Source organism: Chelonoidis abingdonii, chromosome 1 (assembly GCF_003597395.2).
Source record: "Chelonoidis abingdonii isolate Lonesome George chromosome 1, CheloAbing_2.0, whole genome shotgun sequence".
NCBI lineage: Eukaryota > Metazoa > Chordata > Testudines > Testudinidae > Chelonoidis > Chelonoidis abingdonii.
The window spans coordinates 172,204,091-172,230,380 of NC_133769.1; the positions used below are offsets into that span (position 1 = coordinate 172,204,091).

Sequence of the window (26,290 nt, forward strand, 5' to 3'; positions counted from 1 at the left end):
AAATGTAGGTTGAGAGGGTTCTGTGTGGGGCAATCTGAGTGTGGGAAGCTTAGTGGGAAATCTGCGTGTGCGGAGGATCTGGATGCCCAGAGGTTTTTTTGTGGGTTCTGGGTGAAATGTTAATGGAATTCTGCAGAAGGGTCCAGGTGAAGGTGGTTGGGGCTCTGTGTGGGGGGATAGAACTTGGGAGGAGGGGACTTAATGGGGGGGCTTAGTGGGTGATCCAGATGCTGGAGGTGTTAGGTTCAGTGGGGTGGGGATCCAGGTGCAGCTAGTTGGGGCTTGTTAGGGTGGGGATCCAGGTGCAGGTGGGTTGTTGGGGTGGTGCAGGGGGTGTGGGGCTAGTCGGGAGAGTTCTGGGTATAAGGGGGCCTGGATGCACGGGGATTGGGTGGATAAGGCAGCAGCTCCCTGTATAGTGATCCCTCTCTGCAGCTGAGGCGCGATGGGTACAGGAAGTATGGGGAGGTGGTAGGAGGAGAGGAGGGAGTTTGCAGAGCTTCCTACAGCTGGGGGAGAAATCTGGGGGTGGGTCTGACATGACCCCAGATACCATGCAGGGGAAGAGGAAGTCTTGTCCTCCGTAGGCTAGCTGGGACTAGCAACTGAGCCTGGCGTGGGGTAGAAGCCACCAACTGGGTCTTTCCCGGTTCTGCCCTCTGCCCCACAGTGATTTACCTCTGCCGGCTGCCCTGGGTACCCAAAACATACTGCGGAGAGGGTCGCCTGATCGCTCTTTATGGCTTCCCTTTGCTTCCCCCATCAGAAACGCATTTATCTGCGGAGGACGTAAATTCTCGCATGCACAATGGTGCAGAATTCTCCCAGGAGCAAAAGATTTAAAATTCCAACAGACTTGTAATAGAAACAAACAAATTGAATTGACACTATTGTTTCTTTAACTGAAGGGCTTTACTAATATAACAAAATAATTGCATTCCACAGAGCAAGCTATTTGTAAACATAAAATAATTATAGTTGAACTTTTTCAGGTAAAACATTTTACATTTAAATTTTTGTGTAAATTCTGAGAATGCTTAAACTTCCAAATATTTTCTAATTCAGGTTGGATGGGCAATGGCCTGAAGGTTTAATGTCTTCAAATAATACTTTGCATTTCAACAGTCCATTGACTTACAATTATACTGGGACTTATGTCTGTAAGGTGACCAATTCCCTTGGACAAAGAAGTGATCAAAAGGCGATCTACATATTAGGTGAGTTGTTGTTTCTCCTTTCCCTTCCTAAGTATGCTTTGTTAAAATACTGTGTCAGAAATTGGACTAGGTGTCTAGTTGAATGTGGGTTTTTTTAGCCATGTTATATAACAGGTTACCTAAAACTCAGTCTTTAATTAAAGGTAATATAAAACTGGGAAGGACAAATGGAAATAAACATTACCCGACTAGTACTGATACTATTTCAAGGGGCTAATATCATTGTTCTTTCATGCATGCTGTCTGTAAATCATAGCACTTAAAAGGACCACAGTAGTGTCTGAGACTCTATACCAGCCCTAAGTGATGGTAGTAAAGATAATGAAGTAAAACCTACCACCTCCTAAGAGCAAGTGTTTCCCTTTCTCTTTGGTGAAGACAGCATTGTTGACAACATCCATGCTACCTAATTTGTGATCAGTTGACAAATGGAAGAGATTTTAGCTGGTAAGGAATTAAATAAAATTGTTGAGTTAGGGGGAGAAAAGAAATGTTATAAAACCCAAACTTAGAACACTTTTCTGAGAGAGAGGGAGTCTGGTTTTATTCCTTTATCCTCAACTGAGCTGGTCAGAATGCCTCTCACTGCTCATACAGAGCAAGCATAAAACTAATTACAGGCGAGTCTCATCTTACGCAGAGGTTCCGTTCTGCGGTTAGCGGGTAAAGCGAAAACCACGTATAGTCAAAATTACATTGAGTTGAATGGTGGGCGAAATTGCCTGCACTACAAGTACAGTATTAAAATTGTTATTTTTCTCTTTTTTTGTGTTTGTTTTTGCCGACCGCATAAAGCTGAAATCGCGCATGTTAAATGTGCACAAGATGTGACAGACCTATACAGGGAGCAGAAATGATTAGAGCACATTGCTCCACCTCACCCTTCCCGTCTGTGTGCTGGTCTCTTGTGGGTGGGGTATTGTCACAGCTGTTGGTGGACTTTGTTAGTATGTAAATTAGGAAAGCACTTATTACAGTGGTGGCTATGGTAAAGAATCTCAGTAGCAGACAGAAGTGCCATGTTATCATAGTAAATGTTCCCTTGAGTATAGCAGCATATTGAAAGGATACCATGGCTTAATGAAAATCATATGTGGTAGCATCAAAAGCAGAGCTGAGACCTAACATTATTATATTACCATGATGATGGGGGTAAATTAGATGGAATTACTTAATGTTATCAATAGGTACAAATGTGGTAGCAGTATTCAGAACATTAACTATAAATTCATTATATTCTTTCTACGTTCTTGAGGGCCAATCTTCATGGTAAGATCTCAGTCCATTCTTATTTCAGTAGCTACTATGCTGCTGGATAGTGAAAACTACTGATTCAGCCTGTAGACCACTGAGAGTGAGTAGTGAAGTAACTGGCTCTTCGGCTAACAGACCAGAAAAAATTATTGTTCTTGGAGGCTGTGAATGGAGAATGAAATTGAGCAAGATGGCACCAGACAATCCACATATAAAACATTGAAGTCACACCCTCTGTATGCCAAGTACATACTTGAGCAGGCTTCACTACTTCATAGCAGCATGGCACATGCTGCTATATCTCAGAGCAGGTTCACTATAATCCAGTGGGAATGGGAGGAAAACGGTGAGCAATATTGAACTCAGTACACCTTAATCTGGCCTGGGGAGAATTCAAACAATACTGTCAAAGATAGAATTTCAATATTTTTAACTAAATTTGTATAAACATTATGCAAAATATTGCAGTGTTTAAAAACAAAAAAAAACCTATGAAAATAACATCTGAAGAAGCTCATAAGTATGCATATACGATTCTGTGACATAAAAATAAATTTGTCCTAAGTATCAGTTATCTTCATGAGAATAAATCACCTGTAAATTGTTCTGTTATACTCTGCTTTTTTTGTCTTAGCTGAACTGTTATATTACTTGAAGACTGCTAATGCTTAATTGGAAAGGTTGACTAAAAAGCTTTGGAAAAACTGTACAAAACCTATGTAAGGGTTTGAAAGCTTCCTGGGTATTTAAAATCAAATAAACCATTTAAGCAGAGGTGGTTATTTGTTAAAAGAGTAGTTCAGAACTATTTTAGTCCTTGCAGAATTGATGACAAGAATACCTACCATATATGAATGGGAACTGTAATCCTTAAATCTGTTCAGTTGCTTGTTAACTATTGCAGAAGAAATCATTGGGAACTAGACATACAAGGTATATAAAGGAAAAGATTTTAACTTAATTAAAAGCATTGCTGTTTGAGTTGCTGATGCTTTCTGATCATGATTTTTGCAGTAACTTTTTATTTTAAGCTTTTCTGTTAACCTACCTTAGTGGCATAAATACGTTTTTAAAAAATTGCTTTACCTATAGCACTTTAAGTTACTGAAAATGAAAACTTTTGAAAAATTGAAATGGTTTTGTACCCAGGTGAATCTTTGCATTTTATCAATAAAACTAACAGCTCACTTTTATACTACACATCTCTCAGGCATGAATACAAATTTTTATCCTGTTAGCAGCATTGCAGGAAAGATGAAACTTGAACTTTTTTAAACAGCACACTAAAACAAAGTTGCTGCAAAATCTTCAACTGTTTGATGATCCCCATTAAGTGTGAATCAGTCTATGATTACAGCATTGAATTTCACAAAACTCAACTATGACAAGATATGTGCAATGATATTTGAAATAAAAGCAGTTCAGCAGTATCTCTTAGACAGTTAAGCTGTCCTAAACTTAAGTCCACTGTTGCCTTTTGAGCTCACATGTCACCAGTTAACACTGGATATCGTGTAGGTGGGGGAGAAGTGACATGTGAGACACTCTTAGTCTAGGAAATTAGTTACTTCAGTGGTATAGTAAAAGTTTTTTAAATAAATAAATAAATCTTTATAATAGACCAGTGTTTCCCAAACTTGGGATGCCGCTTGTGTAGGGAAAGCCCCTGGTGGGCCGAGCTGGTTTGTTTACCTACCTCGTTTGCAGGTTCGGCCAATCGCGGCTCCCACTGGCTGCAGTTTGTTGCTCCAGGGCAATGTGAGCTGCAGGAAGCGGTGCAGGCCGAGGGATGTACTGACAGTATCTTGGCCTACATATGGGAGGAGTAGCTAAATCCAGAAGGAACAAATGTATTCAGAAGTGCAACATGAAAACTAATTCCAATGTGAAAGCATAGCTTGATTTCCCATTCTTAAAATAAGACAGGTTTTCCATCCAGTCTCTCCACTTAGTAGCTTTTGTAAACATACCACAGCAGGCTCGAGCAAATCTTACAATAGGTTTTCTGATGATTTCAAATGTGAGCACAAAACCACTAAAAATATCCATTTAAATTGGGCTGTTGTAAAGAGGGGAAAACATATTGATACCTACTGTTTCATAATATTTTGTGAATTTTAAAGTGATTTTATTTGCTGTTACAGATTATAATACATAGAACCTGAATGTTTAAATATAATTAATCTTGAAAAACTAGTTACTGTGGTTTTTAATGAATGGATTGCATTTATTGTTTAGACACATTGAGCATAATGTGGCTGCAATCTTTATAAAATGAAATAACCACAAAATTATAAAATTACTTCGCTCCCCTTTTTCTATTCCAAAGGTAACAAAGGTTCTTAGATTTTCAAAAATGGATTTTTTCCACTAAAAATCAGAATTAACTATTTATATCTTGAACTATTTCAGTGATCTTAACATGCTTGTCCAAAGCTTCCAACTGATTATTAAAAAAAAAAGTGTTTTGTTTTTTTTTTTTGTTTTTTAAATCTCAACAGTACATACTAGTCTGGAAGAATGGTCAGAGAAGCTTGCCAGCCAGTCATTAATCTGTAGGTAAACAGTCATAATGATAGTGACATAAGGAAAAGCACGCTTATTTGCTTGTCCAAAAAAAAAAGATATCTTAAACTGAAATTGGCAAGGTTGTTGAGCTGTACAGCGAGTGCAAAAGAAATTGCTTGAGTGCTAATGTATATGATTGTAAATATACATTCTAAGATAAATTGAGAGAGATACAATTGTCAATAGAAGTATTGTCATATTTGTCAACGTCTGTAGACTATTTTTTGAATGAAATTCTTAAACTTAATGAACAAGAAAAGTAAAAACCAGATTAAACATAAAGTTCATCTGTTTTTGTGCAGTTGCCTAAAGTAGGAAGATAAAAAGGGTTTGGAACTGAGCTTAAAGTTTGAGGATTTTTACCTAATCACACGCATAGCACTAAAATGCCATAATGTGTGGTGGTGTGTTTTTTTTTGTTTTTTGTGGTTAGATACAGGTAACGAGCTCATAGCAGAAACAATATCTAGTGCTGCATAACTTCTCCTTCACACAAATGAGTAATGCCTTTTAGCTGGAATTCAGAGGCAGTGCTGGAGGCTCCAGAACTGAAGCCTCCCTTTAAACTCAGGCCACCAGAAATTATGCTACTTTTTACTGGAACTCATTTTGTCCCATCAACTGGGTTTACATTTTTACTTGTATTTCTCTGAGTTTGTCAGCTTCTACCATTGGTCTCTCCTCAGATTAGAGATGATCAGAGCACTAAGGGTGTAGTTTTCTGGGAACAGTTCAGCAAGCCTGGAACAAAGTCTAAGAGGTTCAGCTTTTCTGGAACATCAGAGAGCAGGGTCTTAATGGCAGGGCATGGTGCTTTAAGTTGGAGAAGCTGGGTGGGAGTCTTGACTCCTGTCTGAACCCACAGCTCTGCCACAGCAAGGCTTTCTCAGGAGCATGGAACTCCTCTCAGCCTGCTCATGGAGGTAAGTCATGCAAATTTGAGAGACTATGGGTTGCAAAAATACAGAAGTAAGCATCCCCTTCACAAGGCAGCAACTGTAAAGCTTCGAATATGCAGATAGGAGATATCAGGTGCCAGCAAAGGAATTTGAGTAACTTTTCCAGTGCTTTGGGTCATAGTCCAAGCTGCACAGGAAAATTTAGCACAAACTTGGCCGATGATCAGAGAATAGGATCCCAAGAAACTAGACTTTATCAGAGAAAGTATATTCCTCAGAGTGTCTAATGCAGAGTTGCTAACTACCATGTACTCCTGGAAAACTACAAGTCTGTTATGGGATTAACTCTTATTAACAGACAATGAATATCAGGAGCAGCTAAGATCTTCCATGACTGAAAGGCAGCTCACCACTGCAGTGGTGCTCTAGGCACCATTTGATGTAATGGACTTGGCAGTTAGGACCATGGTGACTGCAGTGACATGAGATGGTGGTCCTGGCTTCAGATGGTAGATATCCCTTCCAAGGTCCAAGTGACCATAGAAAAAACTGCCATTTCATCCTCACATGATCACAGATGAGGCAATGCACTATAAAATAAATTGGAGAGCGACAGCCCTGTCTCTAGGGCTTTATGTATATCCCAGCTTCTGCATATAAACCTCAAATGCCTCAGTCCTCTTTCAGATACAGGCCACAGTCAGGGGACTGTTATCCCTCCAGAGCCATCTAAGAAACATCAGTGACTTAATCCATGATGCTCCTTCACCATCTTCTTAACAGACCTGCAGCAGGGACAAGTGTTCAGGAAATAGTTTTAATGGCATAGTTAAGATCCTGGCTGGACTATCTATGCATCCATCCCCTTTTCTGTTTGGCAATTGCCCCTGTTAATTTGAAGAAATTTAGACTGGGATTATCTCAGACTAGTGGGAGCTCAAGATAATAAATAAGGAGTGTTACAGCTAGTTGAATGTTACTCCGGCCCTATCTCTTATTCCTGTCTCTCTTCAAGGATCCTTCTTCATGAGATGCTTCTGGAATAGGAAGTAGACTTCTTGTCAAAATTGGGAGTGGTAGAGGAGGTAACTCAGAGGGAAGGGCATCTACTCCAATTAGTAATAGATTCCAAAGTAAAAAGGTGGGTGGACACCTGTCCTAGACCACTGATGTTTAAATGCCTTCATTTGTCATGGCACATTCTGGATGGTCACCCTTGATTCTTCCATCCCCTCACTGGATCCTAAGGATTGGTTTGTGGTGCTGTACCTGCAGGATACTTTATATCCACATCTTAATCCTTCCAGCACAGTTTCTGTGGTTCATAGTAGAGAAGTTTACTGTCTGTACGGTGTTCTACCCTTCACTCTATCTTTGGCCCCTCAGGTATTTTACCATGGGCCTGTGCTTAGTGGTAGCCTACCGAGGGAGTCTGTACCTTATGTTGGCTGACAGGTGCTTTTCCACAGTGGGTCAGACACTCAACTTAAAAGACCTTAGACCTCTTAGCCTCCCTCGGCCTCAAGGTCAATCAAGACAAATCCACAGTGACTAATACAAAGCATTAAACTCCTAGGAAGCTGCGTTAGACTCCAAGTTGGTGATGACATGTCTATTGCAGTTAAGGAGTCCAAACCCTTCCAATTCTTATTGGCAGAGGAACTGTGAGCAGTAGAAGTCTCCTTGGCAACGATGGTTTTGAGGACTCTTACAGTGCTGGCACAGCCCCAATAAAAACTCTCATGTGAGGCATGCATACCAAGAGCAGAAATTCTAACAGATCCTGGGAAATGGCTGTCCCATCATTTTGTTCCAGTCTTTAGCAGTACGTTTGAAGATGCAGTGGCATAAATAGGCATTCCTAGAGCTCTAAAGATATCTCAAGCTTACATACGCTAGTTGTACTGTGATGCGTAAAGGCCCTGGCATTTTGATTGAAGTGAGATGTACAGAGTGCTTGTTGGCAAAAGGATAAAAATTTGAATTAGTTGGCATGTCAGGTGTCTGGAAATGATTCATCAGGTGACATTGTGAGAAGTGAGTATCTGAGCTTCAGCTGGGGAAGATCTGCAAAGTAGGTTTTGATTACATTGGAGGCATCCTTTGGTAGGAAGATGCAATTGGGGTAGTTCCTATATAATTCCTTAAACTATATAAAGCTTTTGCTTTTTATCATGGGTAGGAGGGACTTGTGCTTTTTCCTATTCTATCGTAATAATTAAAAAATTTGCTTTGTTTCTTGCCCACCACCTCCATTTCTTTGAATCACTGCTTACCAGCTTTGTTTGTTCTGAGGAGAAGCTATGCAGCAGAATGAGAAATGAGCATTATGATTTTCTTTCTGTTAGCAGCTTGTCTCCTTGTTTAACCCACCCTGATAGTCTAGTAGGAAATGAAATTTTTTCTGGAGGAACTTAACCTTAATTATCTTAAGGTTACCATCTGATTGCTGTTAATTGGTTGCTGGAGTGTTCCTACAGCTCTGGACGAAATCTTCTAGTGGCATGAGTTGAAAGGTGCAGCTTAATCCTGGAGTCTAAAGCAATAACTTTGGGTCACTTCAGAATTCCACAGGTGAGAGGTATTATCTATTTATTTTAAATGAGGAATAAAGCTGCCAACAGAAAATTATCAGGGCAGAAATATCTCTTTCTTGAAAGACAAATTACGTATTGAACAGAAACGATAATACTCCGTTGTAAGTATTCAGTTGAAGGTGCTTATTTGGGGTTCTAGACTGTAAATTAGGAGAGGCACAAGTAAGTAGGTTGAGGCAGATAATTAGCTTTATATAAAATCAGCTGTATCACTTCATTGGTTAGCATGTGCTGAAGTGGAAATAAAAGTTAAAGAAGCTCTTAGGCCAGCAGTTGTCAACCAGGGGTATGTGTACCCCTGGGGGTACATAGGGGTCTTTCAGGTGGTATATCAACTCATCTAGATATTTGCCTAGTTCTACAACAGACTACATAAAGCCCACTTAGCAAAGTCAGTATGGACTAAAATTTCATACAATGACTTATTTATGCTGCTCTGTATACTATACACTGAAATGCAAGTACAATATTTATATTCCAGCTGACATATTTTATAGATATATATATAGATAGATATGGTAAAAAATGAAAAAGCAAGGAGTTATTCAGTAATAGTGTGCTGTGGCACTTGCAATGTTACATAATGTTCTGCGTTTGTAAGCAATTAGTTTTGAAGTTAGGTGAAACTTGGGGTACGCAAGACAAATCAGACCCTTGAAAGGAGTACAGTAGTCTGGAAAGGTTGAGAGCCACTGTCTTCAGCCAAATTTGTCACAATGAACTAATTATTTTGTGTGCCTCAATGTTCAGGTGCCCAATATGAAATACTATTTCACTGGGTTGAGTATGAGATAATTTCCTGTAAATGAGATGTCTGGGGGAAAAAATAGTGCTTGCTTGCTTGCTTCTGGAAGTTTTGGCTTTGAGCTGTTACAGCAACAACAGTGGAGAAATTCTGGCCCTGACATTTGGTAGTTGGGGGAGGAAGGGGAGGCTGTATCTTTATTTCAGAAAAAGGTAAATTTAAAAGGAAGTTGAAGACATTAGAGTTCAGTTTTAGAAAATACTAGAGAAGCATTAATAGCTGTTTTGTTAAGCGTATGAATTGTCAGGTCTCCAAAATACGTGGCTCCTACATAGAAGTAGGTACAAAGTACAAGCGTTCTGGATTATATTTTCTAGAGACTTTAACATACATAAATGAAAATTGAGGCAATAATCTTATTTTAATTGACACTTTGAGAGCTACTTCTTGCAATCCTTTTAGACATTTTGGTTGTGGAATATAACAAAGAAACTTGTCTACAGTATTACATATTCAAATTAATCTCACTAGTTCAGGTTTTCAACTAACCATATCTTATAGATCCCTTAACACTATATAAATCAATTAGCAAAAAATCTGCAGTTGACACTGGTTTTACTTCATGGCAATTGGAAAATGCTTTCCAAGAAGCAAGCATTGCTTACGTGTGACCACAAATGGAAGAGTTTAAAGGATGAAACTTCAGAAAACAATTCTCTCTGGTCAGGAGAACTAAGGAAGGATTATAGCACTGTCATTTATTTCTTAAATGCTTGCGTTTGCCCCCATTATCTTGTTCTGATGCCATCTGAAGTGTTGTAGCTATGAGTCTAACCTTTATGTCTTTTAATAGAACAAACAGTTGTCAGCCTTGACTGGGAAGGCAGGGGTGGGGGGATTTGATTTCAATCTCTTCCCTTAAATCTAAGGAGGATGATGATCCTGGTAAATTGGGGTTGTTAAAACCTCTATCCTTTTTCCTTTATAGGATGAAACAAAGTTTTTTTTTTCACTTCAGGTTGAACTTCTGGATCACTAAAATCATAATCTGAATTCCTTTTGTTCATTACTTTAGTGCATCTTCTCTCCTTTCTTATCTTAAATTCACTTTATATATAGATGTGTTAACAAATCACCATGAACCTGAGTGGGCCTCAGTTTGTTGCTTTCAAAAGATTTTTTACAAAACTAGCAGTAAATACATTGAACAGAACTTGGCAACACAAGTGATTACTACAAGACACAATACATGAAATGCAGATTGAAAAAATCAATTGCAGTAAGTATTGTGTGCATTGAAAAGATAAATTATTCAACGTAACATAAGAATTTTATCACCAATTTTACACAATTGTTAGTATTACCTATTTTTTTAAATGGAAAAACATTGCTCAATAAGAGCCTATAAACATTGCATTTGTCAGAGGCACTGAACTTTTTGGATCTTACTTCTAGTTTTGTTTAAGTTACTACCATTTCAGGCTGAGTAGCTTAAATGTTACTTTAACCATTCTTATTAGTTTCGCTATTGATGTTTAGTTGCCTCATTAGTAACAAACTTTGTTAAGAATGAGTTAAAGATAGCTTGATACTTGGGTATCTATTGTGTAAGCAATTTTTTTTTTAATATTCTCTCTAAAATGTAAACTGAAGTCAATCAGTCAAAATTTTTCAGTTTTAACAATTCTTGGATGAATTACGTTAAGCTTGAAGCTGGTGATAAGCTACTAATTCATACAACACTTAAGAAATCATACTTAATATACTGTTTGTGATTTTGAAATTTAAGAGATCATGAAGTCACTTCATTTTAAACCACTTGCAGATATTAGGCAGTCTTATATGACTCCCGATGGTTCTTACATATAGAAGCATATACATCACCAGTTGACTTAGAAAATCGGAAGAAAAAAGGATCTCATAAAATCTGCTGGGGTTGCACAAGTGATGCTTCAGTGCATACCGTTGAGAGAGCAAGATAAAACTCGAATGTATGCCATTAGGAAGGAGACAGGGAACTTTAGAAATTTAAAAAAAAAAATTGCTTAAAAACAAGAGTTAAACCAATTGATGTTCTGGAAATGTACTATTTATTACATACTGCAGAAAACTATTTTTAGTGACGATGTTCAACTGGTTTCTGTAGAATATTTTTTTCAAACAGTGGTTTAAAATATAAAGTTGCATTGTTACACTGACATCATTCTCTTAAAAGAAAATTCATAAGTAGAGAACTGCATAACATAATTTAACTTTTGAGTTCCTTCATCATTCCCCACTTAAGCTGTTGAGGTTCTATTAACATAGCCAATGTTTTGGGGAGAATAATTAAAATCAATAGCTTACTTTCTGCTAACTTAGCACACAAAGTATAGTTTTTCATTCTTTAAGAGTTTGTTTCAATGCACTGAACAATTTCAAAATTTAATAAGTTTGTTAAAAGTGAAGACATTATTTGTCCTTCACCAGTATTAATTTTTCAACCAATATTTCTTACCTTTGGCTGAGGAATTGGTTAGTGGTTGGTTTTGTTTTGTTTTTTTGTGGTAGATAATATTCTCCATGGATGAGATCAAACTGGTTGGAAATAGTAGACTCTAAAATCTACATAAACTGAAAAGGAACTTCTCCATTCTTTCATGAGAATTAAGTTATTTTAAAATAAAACAGTGATTGCTTTTGTGCTACAAAAGCAGTTCCCCACTCTGCTTATCCTATAGTCCAAAATGAATACATGGAAGACAATTCAGAATCAGCTGAAAAACTATGATCTGTATTGCAAAAGTACTTTATAATTGCTCAAACGTCTTAAAAATTTAAGAATGAAAAACTATTGTCTGTTAGCAGAGAACAAAATATTTACATATTCATCAACTTGGCTTTCTTATAAATCCTCTACTGATTTAGCTTGCATTGACATTCTTTGCCTTTTCTGTGTCTTGTCTACCCTATTCCTCTTTCCATTAGATCCTCCTACTACTACTACACGACCACCCACGGTTCCATGGCATTCTTCAACTGATGGCATCACAGGTTTAGCAACAGAACCAAAACTAACACATTTTCCAACATCAACCTTGCCAGCAATGCAGGAAGACAATTGGGGTATCATCATCGCTAGTGCAGTGGGTGGGGCTCTCTTTCTGATACTTGCAAGTGTTTTGGTTGGAATTATCTGCTATAGGAGAAGACGGACGTTCCGTGGTGACTACTTTGCTAAGAACTACATTCCACCATCAGATATGCAAAAAGAGTCTCAAATAGATGTTCTCCAATCAGATGATATGGATTCTTACCCTGACAGTATAAAAAAAGAAATAAAACATCCAGTGAACAGTCTAATATCAAAAGATTATTTAGAAGACCCAGACAAACCAGAGTGGAACAATGTAGACAATATTAACAGGTACCAAGAACGGTATGAAAGACCAATGGATTATTATGAAGGAGAAACACTGGGAATGAAGTACATGGTTGGCGAATGTTATGATGACAATGAAGAAGACTTTGTGTCACATGTAGATGGCTCAGTAATCTCCCGGAAGGAGTGGTATGTGTAGTAACCACTGATACCTTACCTTGATTCATACAGTTCCATTCATTAGTTGATCATTTTCAGGTTGTTTATATTTTTACTTGAGGAAAAACAAGCTTTTTGAAGTTGATTTTCAAGCTTTTGATATTGTAAAAATCTGGGTTAAATGTATCTTGAGCTGCTTTATGATTTTTCAATGCTGTACTACTGTCTTTGAAAATATTGGAATTTTGATGCTTTATTCGGCTACAGCACATGTAAGAACCAAGTGCTAAATTAAAGTTACCATACAACGTTAGAATTAAAAAGCAACTGTCTTGGCTTTGTGATTTAAAAACTGTTTACCTGAGACTATGATCAAGTATAATCTGTGTTAAACACGTGCTTTGTTATGTGTGTGTGTGTGTATATACACACACACACACATTTTAGACAAAAACAAGTGAATTAGTCTTAAAGCTGAAGTTTATCTAAGGTAAATTCAATTCTTAAGTAATTTTTACCATGCAAAAACATGGATTTGCTTAAATCTGTTTTTTCAAAGATATATTTTACTTTTCTACACAAAAATGAACACCTCTTTGTTTTAATGAGCCTTCCTGTAATATGATGTGCATAGTTAGTGGTAACTTTTAAAGAAAACATGTTGCATTGAAAAAGTTAGAGTTCTCAGTGAAGGCGTTTTTAGAGGAATAACAATGAATATATGGAAGGTTTTGTCTTGTAGTTGATTTTTGAGAACCATTTTTTTTACACTACAGTTCATTTCCAAAAAGTGCTATTAGTCTGTGTACAGAATTTGTCAGTTATAGGCCTGTACTTCACATGAGATCAAAAACTGATTCTCAAACTTAAAAAGAGAGAGAACTTTCAACTAGAAATAAGATGATACTGGAAAGTTTTTTCACTGGGGATTGGAAATACGAGGTTAGGTTTCAATTAGATATAAATTCTAAGCGTATGGGGGAAATGAATGGCGTTAATATAGCCAAGATATACAAGTTTAAGGTTCTAGCAGAATGCAGCATAACATAGTGTGCAGAACATTAAAAGGTATAGGGCAAATTTTTACGATCTTTTGTGATTATATCACTGCTTTTAAGAGTTGAGCATACTTTTTTTTTTTAAAACCTTTATGGAAAGGGGTTAACGTAAAAAAAATGCTATTTAAAATAAAGCAAGTAGGGAAATAACTATTGTTATTTGATGCTGTTGAAAAATAATTTGTACCAGAATCTCCAGGATTCACAGAACAGCAGTTGTATGTATTACTCAGTTGGGTTTGTTTGTATTGCATTGGTTTGCTTTGTTGCAAATAAACAAGTGGGACTGTTGACTAAAACAGTAAGCAGTCTTGTAGTTAGGAGAAGGAGATGGTTCTAGAAATGAAATTGCATGCGTGGAAGTCAGTTTCAAGAGCTGGAACAACCTTGCCTCTTCTTCAGTAGTAGGTTCACTACCTCAGCTTTGCAAATGAATAGAATGGAATCTGAATGAAGTTAATTCAGAATCTAGTCTGACAGCAGTTAAATTGTAAAAATTAGAGATGATAAACAGTTCTGTGGTGAAATTCATATTTTAAGCTCTCAACTTGACATGCATGAGTTTAAAAACTCTTATCCAGGAAAACTTGCCTAAATGTTGAAGTCCAGAAATGAAAAAAAAACTTAGCCGGGGGGGGAGGGTATTGCCACACAAATAAAAATTTAACAAGCTTGGACCAGAATTTTAAGGACGCTGATTGGCTACTTTTTTGAATGTTTCCTTTAGTAGTAAAAACACTGCAAAATGACAGAGTATTTAAAGCTTTACAGTAGATACAGTATCTGTATTAGGCTTTTGACAGTAGTCTGTGATTCCAGATGACTGCATGCCTTCAAAAATGAAGGGTAGACTAGTAAATTCATATAAAGATTACAACGGTTTCCTAAGGTTAGTTAGGGTCATAATTGAGAGTTATGTGAGATGTATATTAAATTAATTGACCAAAGTCTCAACTTAGCACAATAGCAAGGGGGTCATGCTCAGGTGTAAACTCATGCAAATGAATTCTTATAACACACAAGTGTCTACTCCAAAGCCCACTGAAGTAAATGGATCAGATTCTATATATAGAACTTGTTGTTGTCTCTGAGAGATCATTTAACTTAAGAGAACCTTTAACTGTAAACTTGATGTCCATGTGAGACAATTTGGGCCTTCGGTAGGTTTTGGTTTTTGTAACAAGTTGAGATTTAGAGATGGGTATTTTCTATACTCTTAATAATTTAAGATGGTGAAGAACACTTAAACTTTGAGTTAAAATTTTTAAACTGAAGAGGTTGGTGGTAGTTAAGACTCCAAAAAAGTTGCAGTGTGTTCTACTTGATGTATGTTTGCTGTAAATAGAGAATTGATTGTAAGTATGAATAGTTGTTGTTTGAAATAAACTTGTGCTGTTAAATTGAGTTCTTGAATACAGGTAGTGTGCAGAACTGATTGAAAGACATGAAATAGTGAGCTAAAGCTCCCACCCAAATATATGTACATTGTTTTAAAAAAGTTTTTTGGTGACAATCACCCTTCAACTAGAATTTGTTTCAGTGTCGCTAGTACTTTGAAAAATATCTCTGAAAATCAGCTCACGTGCTGACTTCGGCACCTGTGTCATAGGTTGCCTACCTCTGCTCTACATATTTAACTGCCTGTCAAAAAAGCTTATATAGAGAAATTTAAGTAATTAGCATGGTTGATACTTAAGGACAGTTCTACCTTAATTATTAACAGTATGTTAATTAGTCACTTAAAATAATTAATGACTTCATTTCAGTTAAGAGAACAGTTAACAATGTTTATTAAGTATTTGGACACATTACCTTCTTGAAAGTAAAAGCAGTTCCTTGGATGGCTTAATTCATTCTGACAGAAGTTATGACTCAACAAAATTTCTGACCAGTGCAGTGTGATGGAGTTTGTTACTCTGTATTTGCCTCTGAGACTCTTTTTGCTGCCTTCTTTGCTTAACTAACCAGACAGCCTAGGACAGGGGTTCTCAGACTTTTGTACTGGTGACCCCTTTCACACAGCAAGCCTCTGAGTGTGACCCTACCTTATGCATTAAAAACAGGTTTTTATATGTCTAACACCATTATAAATGCTGGAGGCAAAGCGAGGTTTGGGGTGGAACCTGACAGCTTGCAAACTCCCATGTAATAACCTCACAACCCCCTGAAGAGTCCCGACCCCCAGTTTGAGAACCCCTGGTCTAGGAGGTGTCTCCTGCCGTAGACATTCCTCATCAGCACACTGACTAACAAGAATCCCCTGGAGAATAGATCACTTTATTTTTTTCCAGGAATTTTCTGTCTAGAATGGAGCGAAGCTCTAGGAACGAACTTGCTTAGCACCACAGATGATCCTGTGATTATCACCTTCCCAATAATATGTATTCAGTGGCTCCTTGCCTGCCACGCTGTCCACTGATCTATTGCTTCCCATTTTGTTGTGTGAGCGATTGGGAATAACACTAGGGAATTCAGTGTGGTAATAGTAGCAATTAAAGCAACACTTGATCTCTTCACTTGGGTCAACATGACTCCATGGCAATCCACTCCACATATGTGACAGATGCTCTTAAGAAAAGCAGGATCAGATAGTGAACCAATAGTGCCAAAATATCCCCTCTCACTCTGTAAAGTGAAACACAGCCTGCAAGTATACAAGGCTGAAAAATACTCCCTCAGTGAAGTCATATTCACATAGTTAAAATGGTTACTTTTACTGCAAGGGCTTAAAAAGCAGCATCCTGTATTTTTTTTTTTCTTCCACCTGCAGCCTTTCAGCCCCAGTGGCTATGATCTTTACTAGACAACTTAAAGCAGCAAGCGGAAAAAACAAATTCCTCTGTGAAAGGCCAACTCCAGGAGAAGGTCAAATCTCAGTCCAAGGAATGTACAGTACAATGTATTAGTATGTTAGGTGTCTTTGGAAATCTTTCCATCAAATAGCTTTCTTCCCAAAAAGATAATTGAAGACTTATTGCTTGTGAAGTTGACCTATTGCACTTTATAATATCCTGGATATCCTCTGGCATGGGTTCAGTCATGTCAATTTGGTAGGGTTCATCTACAATAATTAGGTGTGTGTTTCTTTTTAATCTGGTCATTGACAGCAAAAATAGCTAGGAGACACAACTAAAAACCATTAACGGCTATTCTGTTACCCTTTCTTGACCAAGAGTACTTTATTCTGGCCGGTTCTGTGTGGGTGTCAAACATCAGCCCTTGAATTTCAAGTAGTGAAGCTTATTGATCAGAGCTCTGGAGTTTTTAAAGTGAAGTGCCTGAAGGTGGAATTGTAGCAGAACTTGGGTCCTTAGGCTTTCCAGAGATAGTACTCTTCATGTGGGGCTGGCTAAAATACTTGTCTTGATGACTGTTGCTCTACAGTTTCCTATGCAAAAAATTCTATCAAGTCTGATAAGCACTTCAGCAGTAGTATCTTACTTTCTCTTGTTGAAGTCCTTGGTTCCATTCTAGTGCTTGTCAGTCCCATTAGAATTTGCATCTCACTGTTGTCTGATTCTACAGCACATTTAAAAATAGAATCTTAGCCTTGGAATGTTGCCTTGGAATTTGCAGAGACAGTCCACTCATCTCAGTAATGAGGACTCAACCATTAGACCGCTACCTTACCATGGTCGTTCAGGTTGGGGGAGTAAGTCTTAAAGCTAATTAGAGTCTCGAAGATTAGGATAAACCTTGAGGTAAAAATAATGACCCTTTTGTGGTATGGAAGAGTACTTATTCCTGTCAGTCATTGAGCTCTCTGTAGACTTTACAGGTGGAGAACCTGAGATGGGGACAGAATTGAGATGAAAAGTAGGTATTGACTGAATAGCGAAGAGGTGAGGAAAATGAGGATGAAACAAAAGATTAACAGAAAGGGTGTCTTAGTTTGGGGTTCATGAGTTACAGGCTAGAAGCAGTAGACGCAGATGGTACACTCCCAAGCAAGCATGGGAAGTTGTACACAGGTAATGTACGAGATGTGAAGCCAGGTCTTACGTAGCAATAGAACTAGAAGCTAAACAGGAGGCATGGGAAACTGCAATGAAAGCTTGCATATCATAGTCTGCCCAAGGCTGTATAAAGCCAGTGGAATAGTGGATGGTCAAAAGCTGAAAGGCCAGATTGTCACAGTTTCAGGTATTTGACAGTTGAAGTTCAAAAGAATGCATAGTATCCACAGCTTCAGATGGATTAGTGCCTGCACATGAGCTGGCTGTTTGGCTCTGTGCATAAAAACAAAATCAAACTGACAAGCTCTGTTTCTGAAGTACTGTTCTGTTGCATTCTAGACATACTGCAATTTAAACTTGGCTGTTAGTATATTGTGAACGTGCCCAGTTCGCTTGTGGTTAGAAGAGGCAAGTAGCAGAGGGAACCTCAGGCTAGAAGTAGAAAATGAAGCCCCATGCCTTGGGAGGAAATTATCTAGATTGTACCATTGTGACTTTCAGTTTGGTAGGCTTTTTTTTAATATGGGGTTTATGCATATGGAGAGAGACTTGAGAGAGGTGACCTATCATTTGTAGAAAAATGACCAACAGTCTCTTTTTGTGAGAGATAAGGAGACAAACTTGAAACAGTGATCTCTATAATACAGCTGCATCAGAAGTTTGTTTTGTTTTTGTTTTTTTTAATAGCTTTAACTACACTGTAGTGGCCCAAATGGTGCTGTAAAACTCTGCGGTGTGGAATATTAAACTGGAAGGATGTTCCTGTGGAGAGTGTAGTCTGGCTGATTGAAAATTTAATCCACTCAAATGAATGGAAAAAGGGTGTGTTTTCATGATTAAAAACAAGCATGAAGTAACAATAAAGTATGGTTTTAACATTAGTGCCTGAAACTATAATGAAATATGTAAGAAGTGCTACAATTGTTCCAAATGAGACTAAATGTATGGGTTTAATAACAGGTAAACTGATGGTCAGGGAAGAGCCTGCAGTTAAAAGGTGCACATTTCGGGCATGTCTACACTTACTGTTCAGCTCACTAATAGTGACTGGTTTTTCTAAACTAGTACCAACTATCCCAGATTTCAAAGCTCACATTTAGCTATATTTTACTGTTAAATTTTGAATTCCTGTCCTTTCCCTCTAAACTTCGTGGAAGTTTTTTTCCAGCTCATACCTTTTGATATGCTTACTGTGAAGAACAATTATTCAACTTGGGCAAAATCACCAGTTTGCACATGGCAAGGTGTTTGCAATTGAAAAGCTTCCATTTGAAGCTTCCAACCACATCTAAAATACTTGGGGGGGGGGGGAACAGGGGAAGATGAGAACTGTAGCAGTTAGGACTTGAAACTATTAATAAATAGATCAAATCTATTAAGTCTGATATAAACATGTATTTGAAATTAAAGTCAGCAGTGATGTAGCTATGGTCAGTTGTCACATAAAGTACTTATATTTAGTGTTGGGAGTTACTTGAAATCTCAAAGGAAATTTTCTAGAAGTCTGTTTAGAGTAACAGTTTCACTAAAACTTGGTCAAAATAAGACATGCACTGAAAATTCTTAATGCTTCCTAAAAGCTTTCGGTCTTGGCGATGACATGGTATTGAGTGGTTTTGGTAAGTATTAACTTATTAGTATTTTTGCATGTTAACTGCTGCCAGTAGTCTTTCATTTTTTTCTTTAAAACTAATTTGCTTGGTCCCAGTTTTTGCAACCCTCAATGGTTTTTTTTTTAAAAGCTGCCACCTGAGTATATTGCACTGTCCCTTTAAGTTTGAAATAGTAATAAAAGCATGCTGTTACTGTATTGTTTTCTTCACTGATAAATAAAATCTCAAAGGTGTAAAATAGAGCTTGTTTATTTATAAACTACCTTTTCTTTATATCTACAAACTATCTTGTTAAGAATAGTTAATGAGAGCTGGGCAGATGGCATTGATTATGAAGACTTTGAAAGAGCATCCTAGACTATAAAAACAGCTTTTGCATGATGATGCAAGTAGATATGATAGTTTCCAAAATGTTGCTTAAATAACTAGCTTTGAGGATGGAAAACACAAAATAATACCTGGAAAGGATAATCTGTGGTGCATTACATTACAGATGTGCCATTTAAACAGACATCTTCTGTAGCTGTAGCGGGGGCTGTAATTGGAGCAGTTCTTGCTCTGTTTATCATTACCATCTTTGTGACAGTGCTATTGACTCCAAGGAAAAAAAGGCCATCCTACCTTGACAAAGTGTAAGTATCTTAATTTCTTAAACTAGAAACAGTAAGCATGAAGTATTTGGCTGTATTTGTAGTTGCCTAAATGCTATAGTTACTTGGTAAGAAACAAAACTTTAGTATGTGGTACAGTCAGTCTCGGAACCCAAAAGTGGTGTTGAGAAATTGAACAATGCGGAATCACCAGGATTTATAAAAAGAAAAAAACAGCATAGTTAAACTAAGTATGTTAAGTATATTTTCCCTAGAAAAGCATGGCTGTTTCCAAGGCAAAAAAAGGTTTGTGTTTATTTTTTAAAGTTCCCTAGTACACAATACTCTTGTAACATCTTGTGATGGAGTAGGGGCTGTCTGTGTGGGGAATAGGAGAGCAGGGGAGGACTTTAGAGGATGGACGATACCGGAGCCTGTAATCTGAGCTAGGTAAAGGAGGGGAAAGGTCAACACCTTTGCCCGGGAAGGTAGACAAAGGAAGGGAGTGGCAGGAGGGAAGTAGTTTTGAGTTTGGGTTTGGGGCTGTGTGGGTGGAATTTAGGGTATCCTAAGCTGGGATCCAAGCACCCTGAACCCCCAGAAGGACTCGATGGAGAGGTCCTGACTGTGCCTGCAAGCTCTGCTGTAACCTGTGTTCCTGTTGTCCAATAAACTTTGTTTTACTGGCTGGCTAAAAGTCACTGTGGGTTCCAGGAAGAGGGGTGCAGGGCTGGACTCCCCCACACTCCGTGACACATCTGTTACAACTAAAATATAAAAGTCTGGTGAAGCAGTTAAAGTTAGTACACAAAACACAACAAACAAAAAATCAAAGAATTAATGTACCTAACAGTAAATAACATTTATTCCCCACCCACAAGCATACAACTTACTATTGCCACAGCTACATAGCAAACAGCACATCTCAAATTTACCTTGGCTCCTTGAGTCACCTTTCTGCACTTTCATTTATCAGTTTTTTTTTTTCTCCAACAGTAGAAATTATGGATGTTTGGTGTAGTAACTTGTACTAGTAGTGGATAGGTAAGTGCAAAAATTGTGTGAAGAATGGCAGTTAGAGGGTGATAAGACTGTCATCCCTAGGAGGAGCGGAGTTAAGATTGCCTAGTTTGAAGTTAAACATCCCCACCTCCAAGAGGCAGTTACATGTTCTCTGAAATAACAGCACTGAAGGAGCAGTGTCATAGTTAAGATTAAAACTACATCTCCTGAGATTATGTACTTAAAATGAGGAAAAACCAGCTTTTAGGCTGAAAATTTCATGTTCTTAAAAGGAAACTTTAGTACATGGTTGAAAATGTGGTCCAAACCAGTTATTAGATCATGTAAAAATTACACCTATACACTTGGGAGCTTTGCTTATAAGGTGGTGAAACAGTTGTCCTGGGAGTATTCCTAAATTGGAGAAAAATGCTTACAAGGATTTGTTTGTACCCTTCAGATGCAACAAATATAGCTGGTAATTGAATAGACACATCCTTAAATTATTGAGGTACTCTGAAGATACCTTTTTTTTTAAAAAAAAAAAAAAAAAAATCAGTTCTTTGTCATAGTGTTACAGCAAATAAGTACTGGAAAAACTCACTTTAAAAAAGGTTGGAAATGCCTACTTCATAAATTAGTTGCCTATGCTTTCTTACATATAGTTTTTATCTTTAAAACTGCAATGGATTAAAAAATGCCTCAGGACACTGTGTGGCTTAGTAAGTTGAAGTAAATTGCATAACCATGCTACCTTAGTATTTAAAGAAACCTATATTTAACCTATAATCTGTTAGTGTTTTTAAAAACACTTGTTGCCAGTTAATGTTTTAACAATTGTTATATCAGAAAAAATAATAAAGACAGTTTCCATTTAGGAGTTGATAGAAATCTAACAAAGCCTAAAGGAAGGGACAAGGTTGTCTTAGAGGTAACTGGTAGTAAGGAAAAATGTTGTCCTTGAAGTATAAAGCATGAGGTAACAGTAAATTAGTTTCAACATAAAAAATAACTAACCTGATAAAATTCTAATGATTGAAACTATAATGAAAATATAAGAAATTCTACCATTTGTTCCAAATGAGACTAAATGTATGGGTTTAATAACAGGTAAGCTGATAGGGAAGACCCTGGGGTTAGAAGATGCACATTTAGTGCAGGTCTACACTTATTGGTAGAATGGCACTATTGCAATCGATACAGCCATTGTTGATTTATTGAGTCTGGTCTCCTGTTGACACAGCGCAGTGTAGCCACCGCGGTAAGTGGATCCAGCTACATTGATTTCAGTTACACTATTCACGTAACTGAAGTCGCGTAAATTAGATTGATTTACTGTAGTAGTGTAGGCCAGCCCTTAGAGCCAGGTTTTAGCTGGATTGTGGGGGGTGGGCGGGGGGGTTAAGGAAACTAGGTACCCAACTCCCATTGAAGTTAACTTAATATTTGGGTGAATGTCTCATTTGAAAATAGCAGCTCTTATTACTTAGAAGCTACGTGTTGATCAATATCACTTCACTCTTTCCCCTTGTTTTCTGTTCCCCTTTTCTCCAAAATAGTATTTTAATGACTTTGGATTTTTAGGGAAGCACATTTTAGGAGGTAATGATTGTTAGGTCAACTCCAAATGAGTTAGGCCCACACAATGATTGATGTGACTATCTCACAAAAGTATGCCCATATGAGAAGTTCTTAAAAAGAAGGTAGGATTTAAAAGACAAAATAGAATTTAAGCAAACTTAAACTAAGGACTTCTAACGAACATACAGGTATGTATGGCTTTGTTACACAAAAGAATATCAACTAAAATATGTAAAGGGTCTAAATTTAATTTAAAGCTTTGTCACTGTTACAAGACTTAAAAACAACCTAGTTGACTTATAAATGTAGCTAAATAAGGAGAGAGCTGAAAAATGAAGGGAATTCCTTATGTCTTGCAACTCTGTTGTTGAACTATATTTCATGTTGAAGGGGAAAAGCAGCAATAGAATTTAAGTTAACATAAACAGGGTGCTAAGAAGTCAGAAGTTGCTCTTTGACTTAAATGGTTAAGTACCATGTGACAATAAACAACAATGCGTATCTTCCTCATTCTTTAGTTTATATTCTCCAACTCAAATTTAACCACTTAACATATGTAGCTTAAATTTCTTTGACTTTCATTTGGATTAAACACTTAAATCAGCTATCTACATAGTCTTAAACTGCTATATTATGTAAATTGATGCCAATTAAATGAGGTTGCCCAACCTGCAGGCCGTACACAGGCCACCAGAGCATTTCATAAAGCCCGTGGCTTGCTTCTACACAACATATTAATGGAGATTCATTAAGCATTTTGTCATCATGTTTGTCATTTTATAAGTGTGTAAGTAGACAATACTGTATAGAGGTTGTTTTTATCTAAGTAGATACAAAACAAACTAAACTTAAAATATAAATCAATACAGGTGACTTTAAATCTTATAAAAATATGTATAATCTGTTTGGCCCCCACAACGTTGTGCTAAGGTCTTATGTAATAAGGTTGGGTCCCAGTGAATTTAAAGGAATTATCTGGATACCTCAAATGAAATTAATTGATTATACACAAACTAAAAATGGGTGGTGGTTTTTTTTCAGGAACATTATATATGAAATACTTAATCAAAAACTAAAATACTTAACCAATCCGGGCACAAAGAACAAAATGTTCAAAAGTGCCTCAGTTACTTGGTGCTCAGTTTGACGTGCCAAGGATTCATCTGGTGAAAATCAAGGTCCCTTCAAAAGGTTTATCTGGATAGAGTAGAAAATTTGCAATAAATCATATCTTCATTCGTAGGTGGTTGCTGCTGCACTTATTCATAGTTGAACTACACACTACAGTAACATAGAAAACAAAACTCTCTAGGCTCAGATGTTTAACTGCTGTTGAAGTTCGTGGGATCATCATGAATATTAAGTGAACAAAAATGAATCCATGAAGTACTAGTCAGATGGGACTTAACTGAGGACTTCATATACTAAAAGAATCATTAAACTACATGTTAAATGAAAAGTAATATAGACAAATGCAGTTCAGTCTTATTTTTTGAGATCTGCAATGCATTATTAAACAAAATCATTCTAGTTTACTTTGGCTGTTCTGGGATAGTAAAGATGTAACAGCCCCTCCAGTTGCCTGGCACCTACACACACACTTCTTCCTTGGTATATATTTTGAGCTCCAGCTTCCAACTTCCCCTTCCATGCTGGTACTTGGAGATGTTATAAGGAGAGAACACGTTTACTTTTTTGGTTCTCTCCTTCTCTGTTTAGAAGTACTTTACCTATTTGTGAACCTTCAGTAATTATTCTCAGAAGAGAAAAGATAACTTTCAAAGTAAGCAATTACCTTAAGATTTACTCAAATCTAACAAAATTCATTAAGGTTGATAATGTTGGGATTCTCTCTGAGACCTTTTTCTGTCAGCTTCCCAAGAACTCAGTTCCACTTCATCACTTAGGTATTTTTATTTGGCGTACAATAGTGCTGTGCTGAATTGATCAGACTCAAACACAGGGGGCTGGATGCAGGGTACATCAGAGCTCCAAAGTTGCACAGAAGCCCTCTCACTTTATATATTACACATCTCTTTGCATTTACTACACATTACATCACATATTTGTGGATTGGCTTGGTTACTTTGCGGGAACCAATGCCCGTGTCCCACATACTATCCATGCTCCATCCATGGTTCGACTTCCTCTTTATCTCATCTCTACATTCCTAGCTTATTTGTCCCTTATGTAGCTCATAACAAATAGTTCCCTGTGTGTTCTCCCTCTCAGGTTAGTTCATTAAGACATTCTTTTTAGTTTACTGACCTATATACTTATTTAGTGCATATGTCCTGTTTTCAGTCCAATGATTGTTACCTGCCTAATCCTGTCTTCCAAAGAATGAGGTCTCCCTGTGTGTGTTTAATTGTTCTTGTCTGGTCAGGCCTCAGCTAGAAATAATATCTCTAACATTTGAGTATTCATAGTTAAGATTCTTAGTACACTGAAGTCTTTCCCATAATTTTAAACTGAACAGAGAAATAAAATAATTCCCATTGTTTCAATAAGTTGTCCTTTTTTCTGTACTGCAGACAGTTATCCAAAGTAAACATCTCTTATACAAGTCTGATTTCAAATAATGCATACCATATGAAGAATAACAGGAGTTAAAGACTATGAAGGGGCATGTAATTGGTGGTTGCCAATAGGTTGATTACAAAACTCAGTTTCATTGTAGATCTATTAGTGGTGAGAAGAAACAAAAGCTGTAGATTATGTATCCAGGGCTTTTTTGAATTGGTTAATGTTTCTGTGAAGGTATTAACTGTGGAGAAGGTTGACTTTGACTTGGCATATTTATGAAGACCAAACAAAAAGTAATCTGTATAATCTCTTTATGCAGGATTGATCTTCCACCCACACACAAACCACCACCTTCATATGAGGAAAGGGCACTCTCTGTATCTCAGAAAGAAGTCATTCAGGTAGGTGAATGAGTAATTTTAACATTTCAAAACAGAATAAGTATGTGCTAACTAATATTATGTTGCTTACAATATTACTTCATTGTTAGATGTACAGCTCCTTGTAATGGGAATGGACTAATGTTGGATTTCTGCAACATGAAGTTGTTGATTTAAACTTAAGTGAAAGAAACAACTATTTTACTGAAGCATTAAAAAGGTTTAATTTTAATTAGCTATTTGTTTTCTCAGTGTATAATATATTAATTTTTATATGGAAATACTGTGATTTGCTGAAATTGGAAAATATTAAACAAAACTGCTGTAGCTGCTCTAAAGCAAAATAGCTCATAAATGGTAGTTGGTTATTTTATGCTCCAGAACATTCTAGTGCACCTGAAAAGATGAGGAAAGACTGCATTGTTAGAAGTATTAATGGTTTGTCTGCGTAAGCTTCCTTATGCAGATGAATTAATAATGCCCCCTGACATGGAAAAACCACAGGAGTCGCCATCCTGTTAACCTAGTGTATGGTCTTTCAGTAATGGAGGTTCCTTACAGTGATGTCTTCTGTGATGGGGCGGCAGGCATAGGCCACTGAGTACCTTTGTCATAATTGAACTAGTCAACTCTGCTGTCTGTCAGACTTGGATGACTTCACTTACTAGAAAAGTTTGTTCTGTATTAGGCAACATACATACAACTAATTTTAACATTCATTACTGAAAGCATCCTCAATGGGAAATATTAGTATTTCACTTCATGTAATGCACTATACCCAACC

General features: G+C 37.2%; 1 protein-coding gene across 3 annotated transcripts in view; it reads left to right on the plus strand.

Moving 5' to 3' along the window:
• The window catches only part of NECTIN3 (nectin cell adhesion molecule 3), a 134,234-nt gene that overhangs the window by 74,010 nt on the left and 33,934 nt on the right, over positions 1-26,290 (plus strand). Inside the window, exons 5-7 of one of the 3 annotated variants that reach the window (XM_075072642.1) lie at positions 1,066-1,217; positions 19,921-20,059; positions 25,446-25,527. In XM_075072642.1, the coding sequence (XP_074928743.1) occupies positions 1,066-1,217; positions 19,921-20,059; positions 25,446-25,527 (373 nt within the window). Of the gene's footprint in view, positions 1-1,065; positions 1,218-1,837; positions 1,917-12,247; positions 13,934-19,920; positions 20,060-25,445; positions 25,528-26,290 lie in introns of those variants that run through there. The other 2 variants (XM_075072634.1, XM_075072638.1) reach the window with 2 other exon arrangements.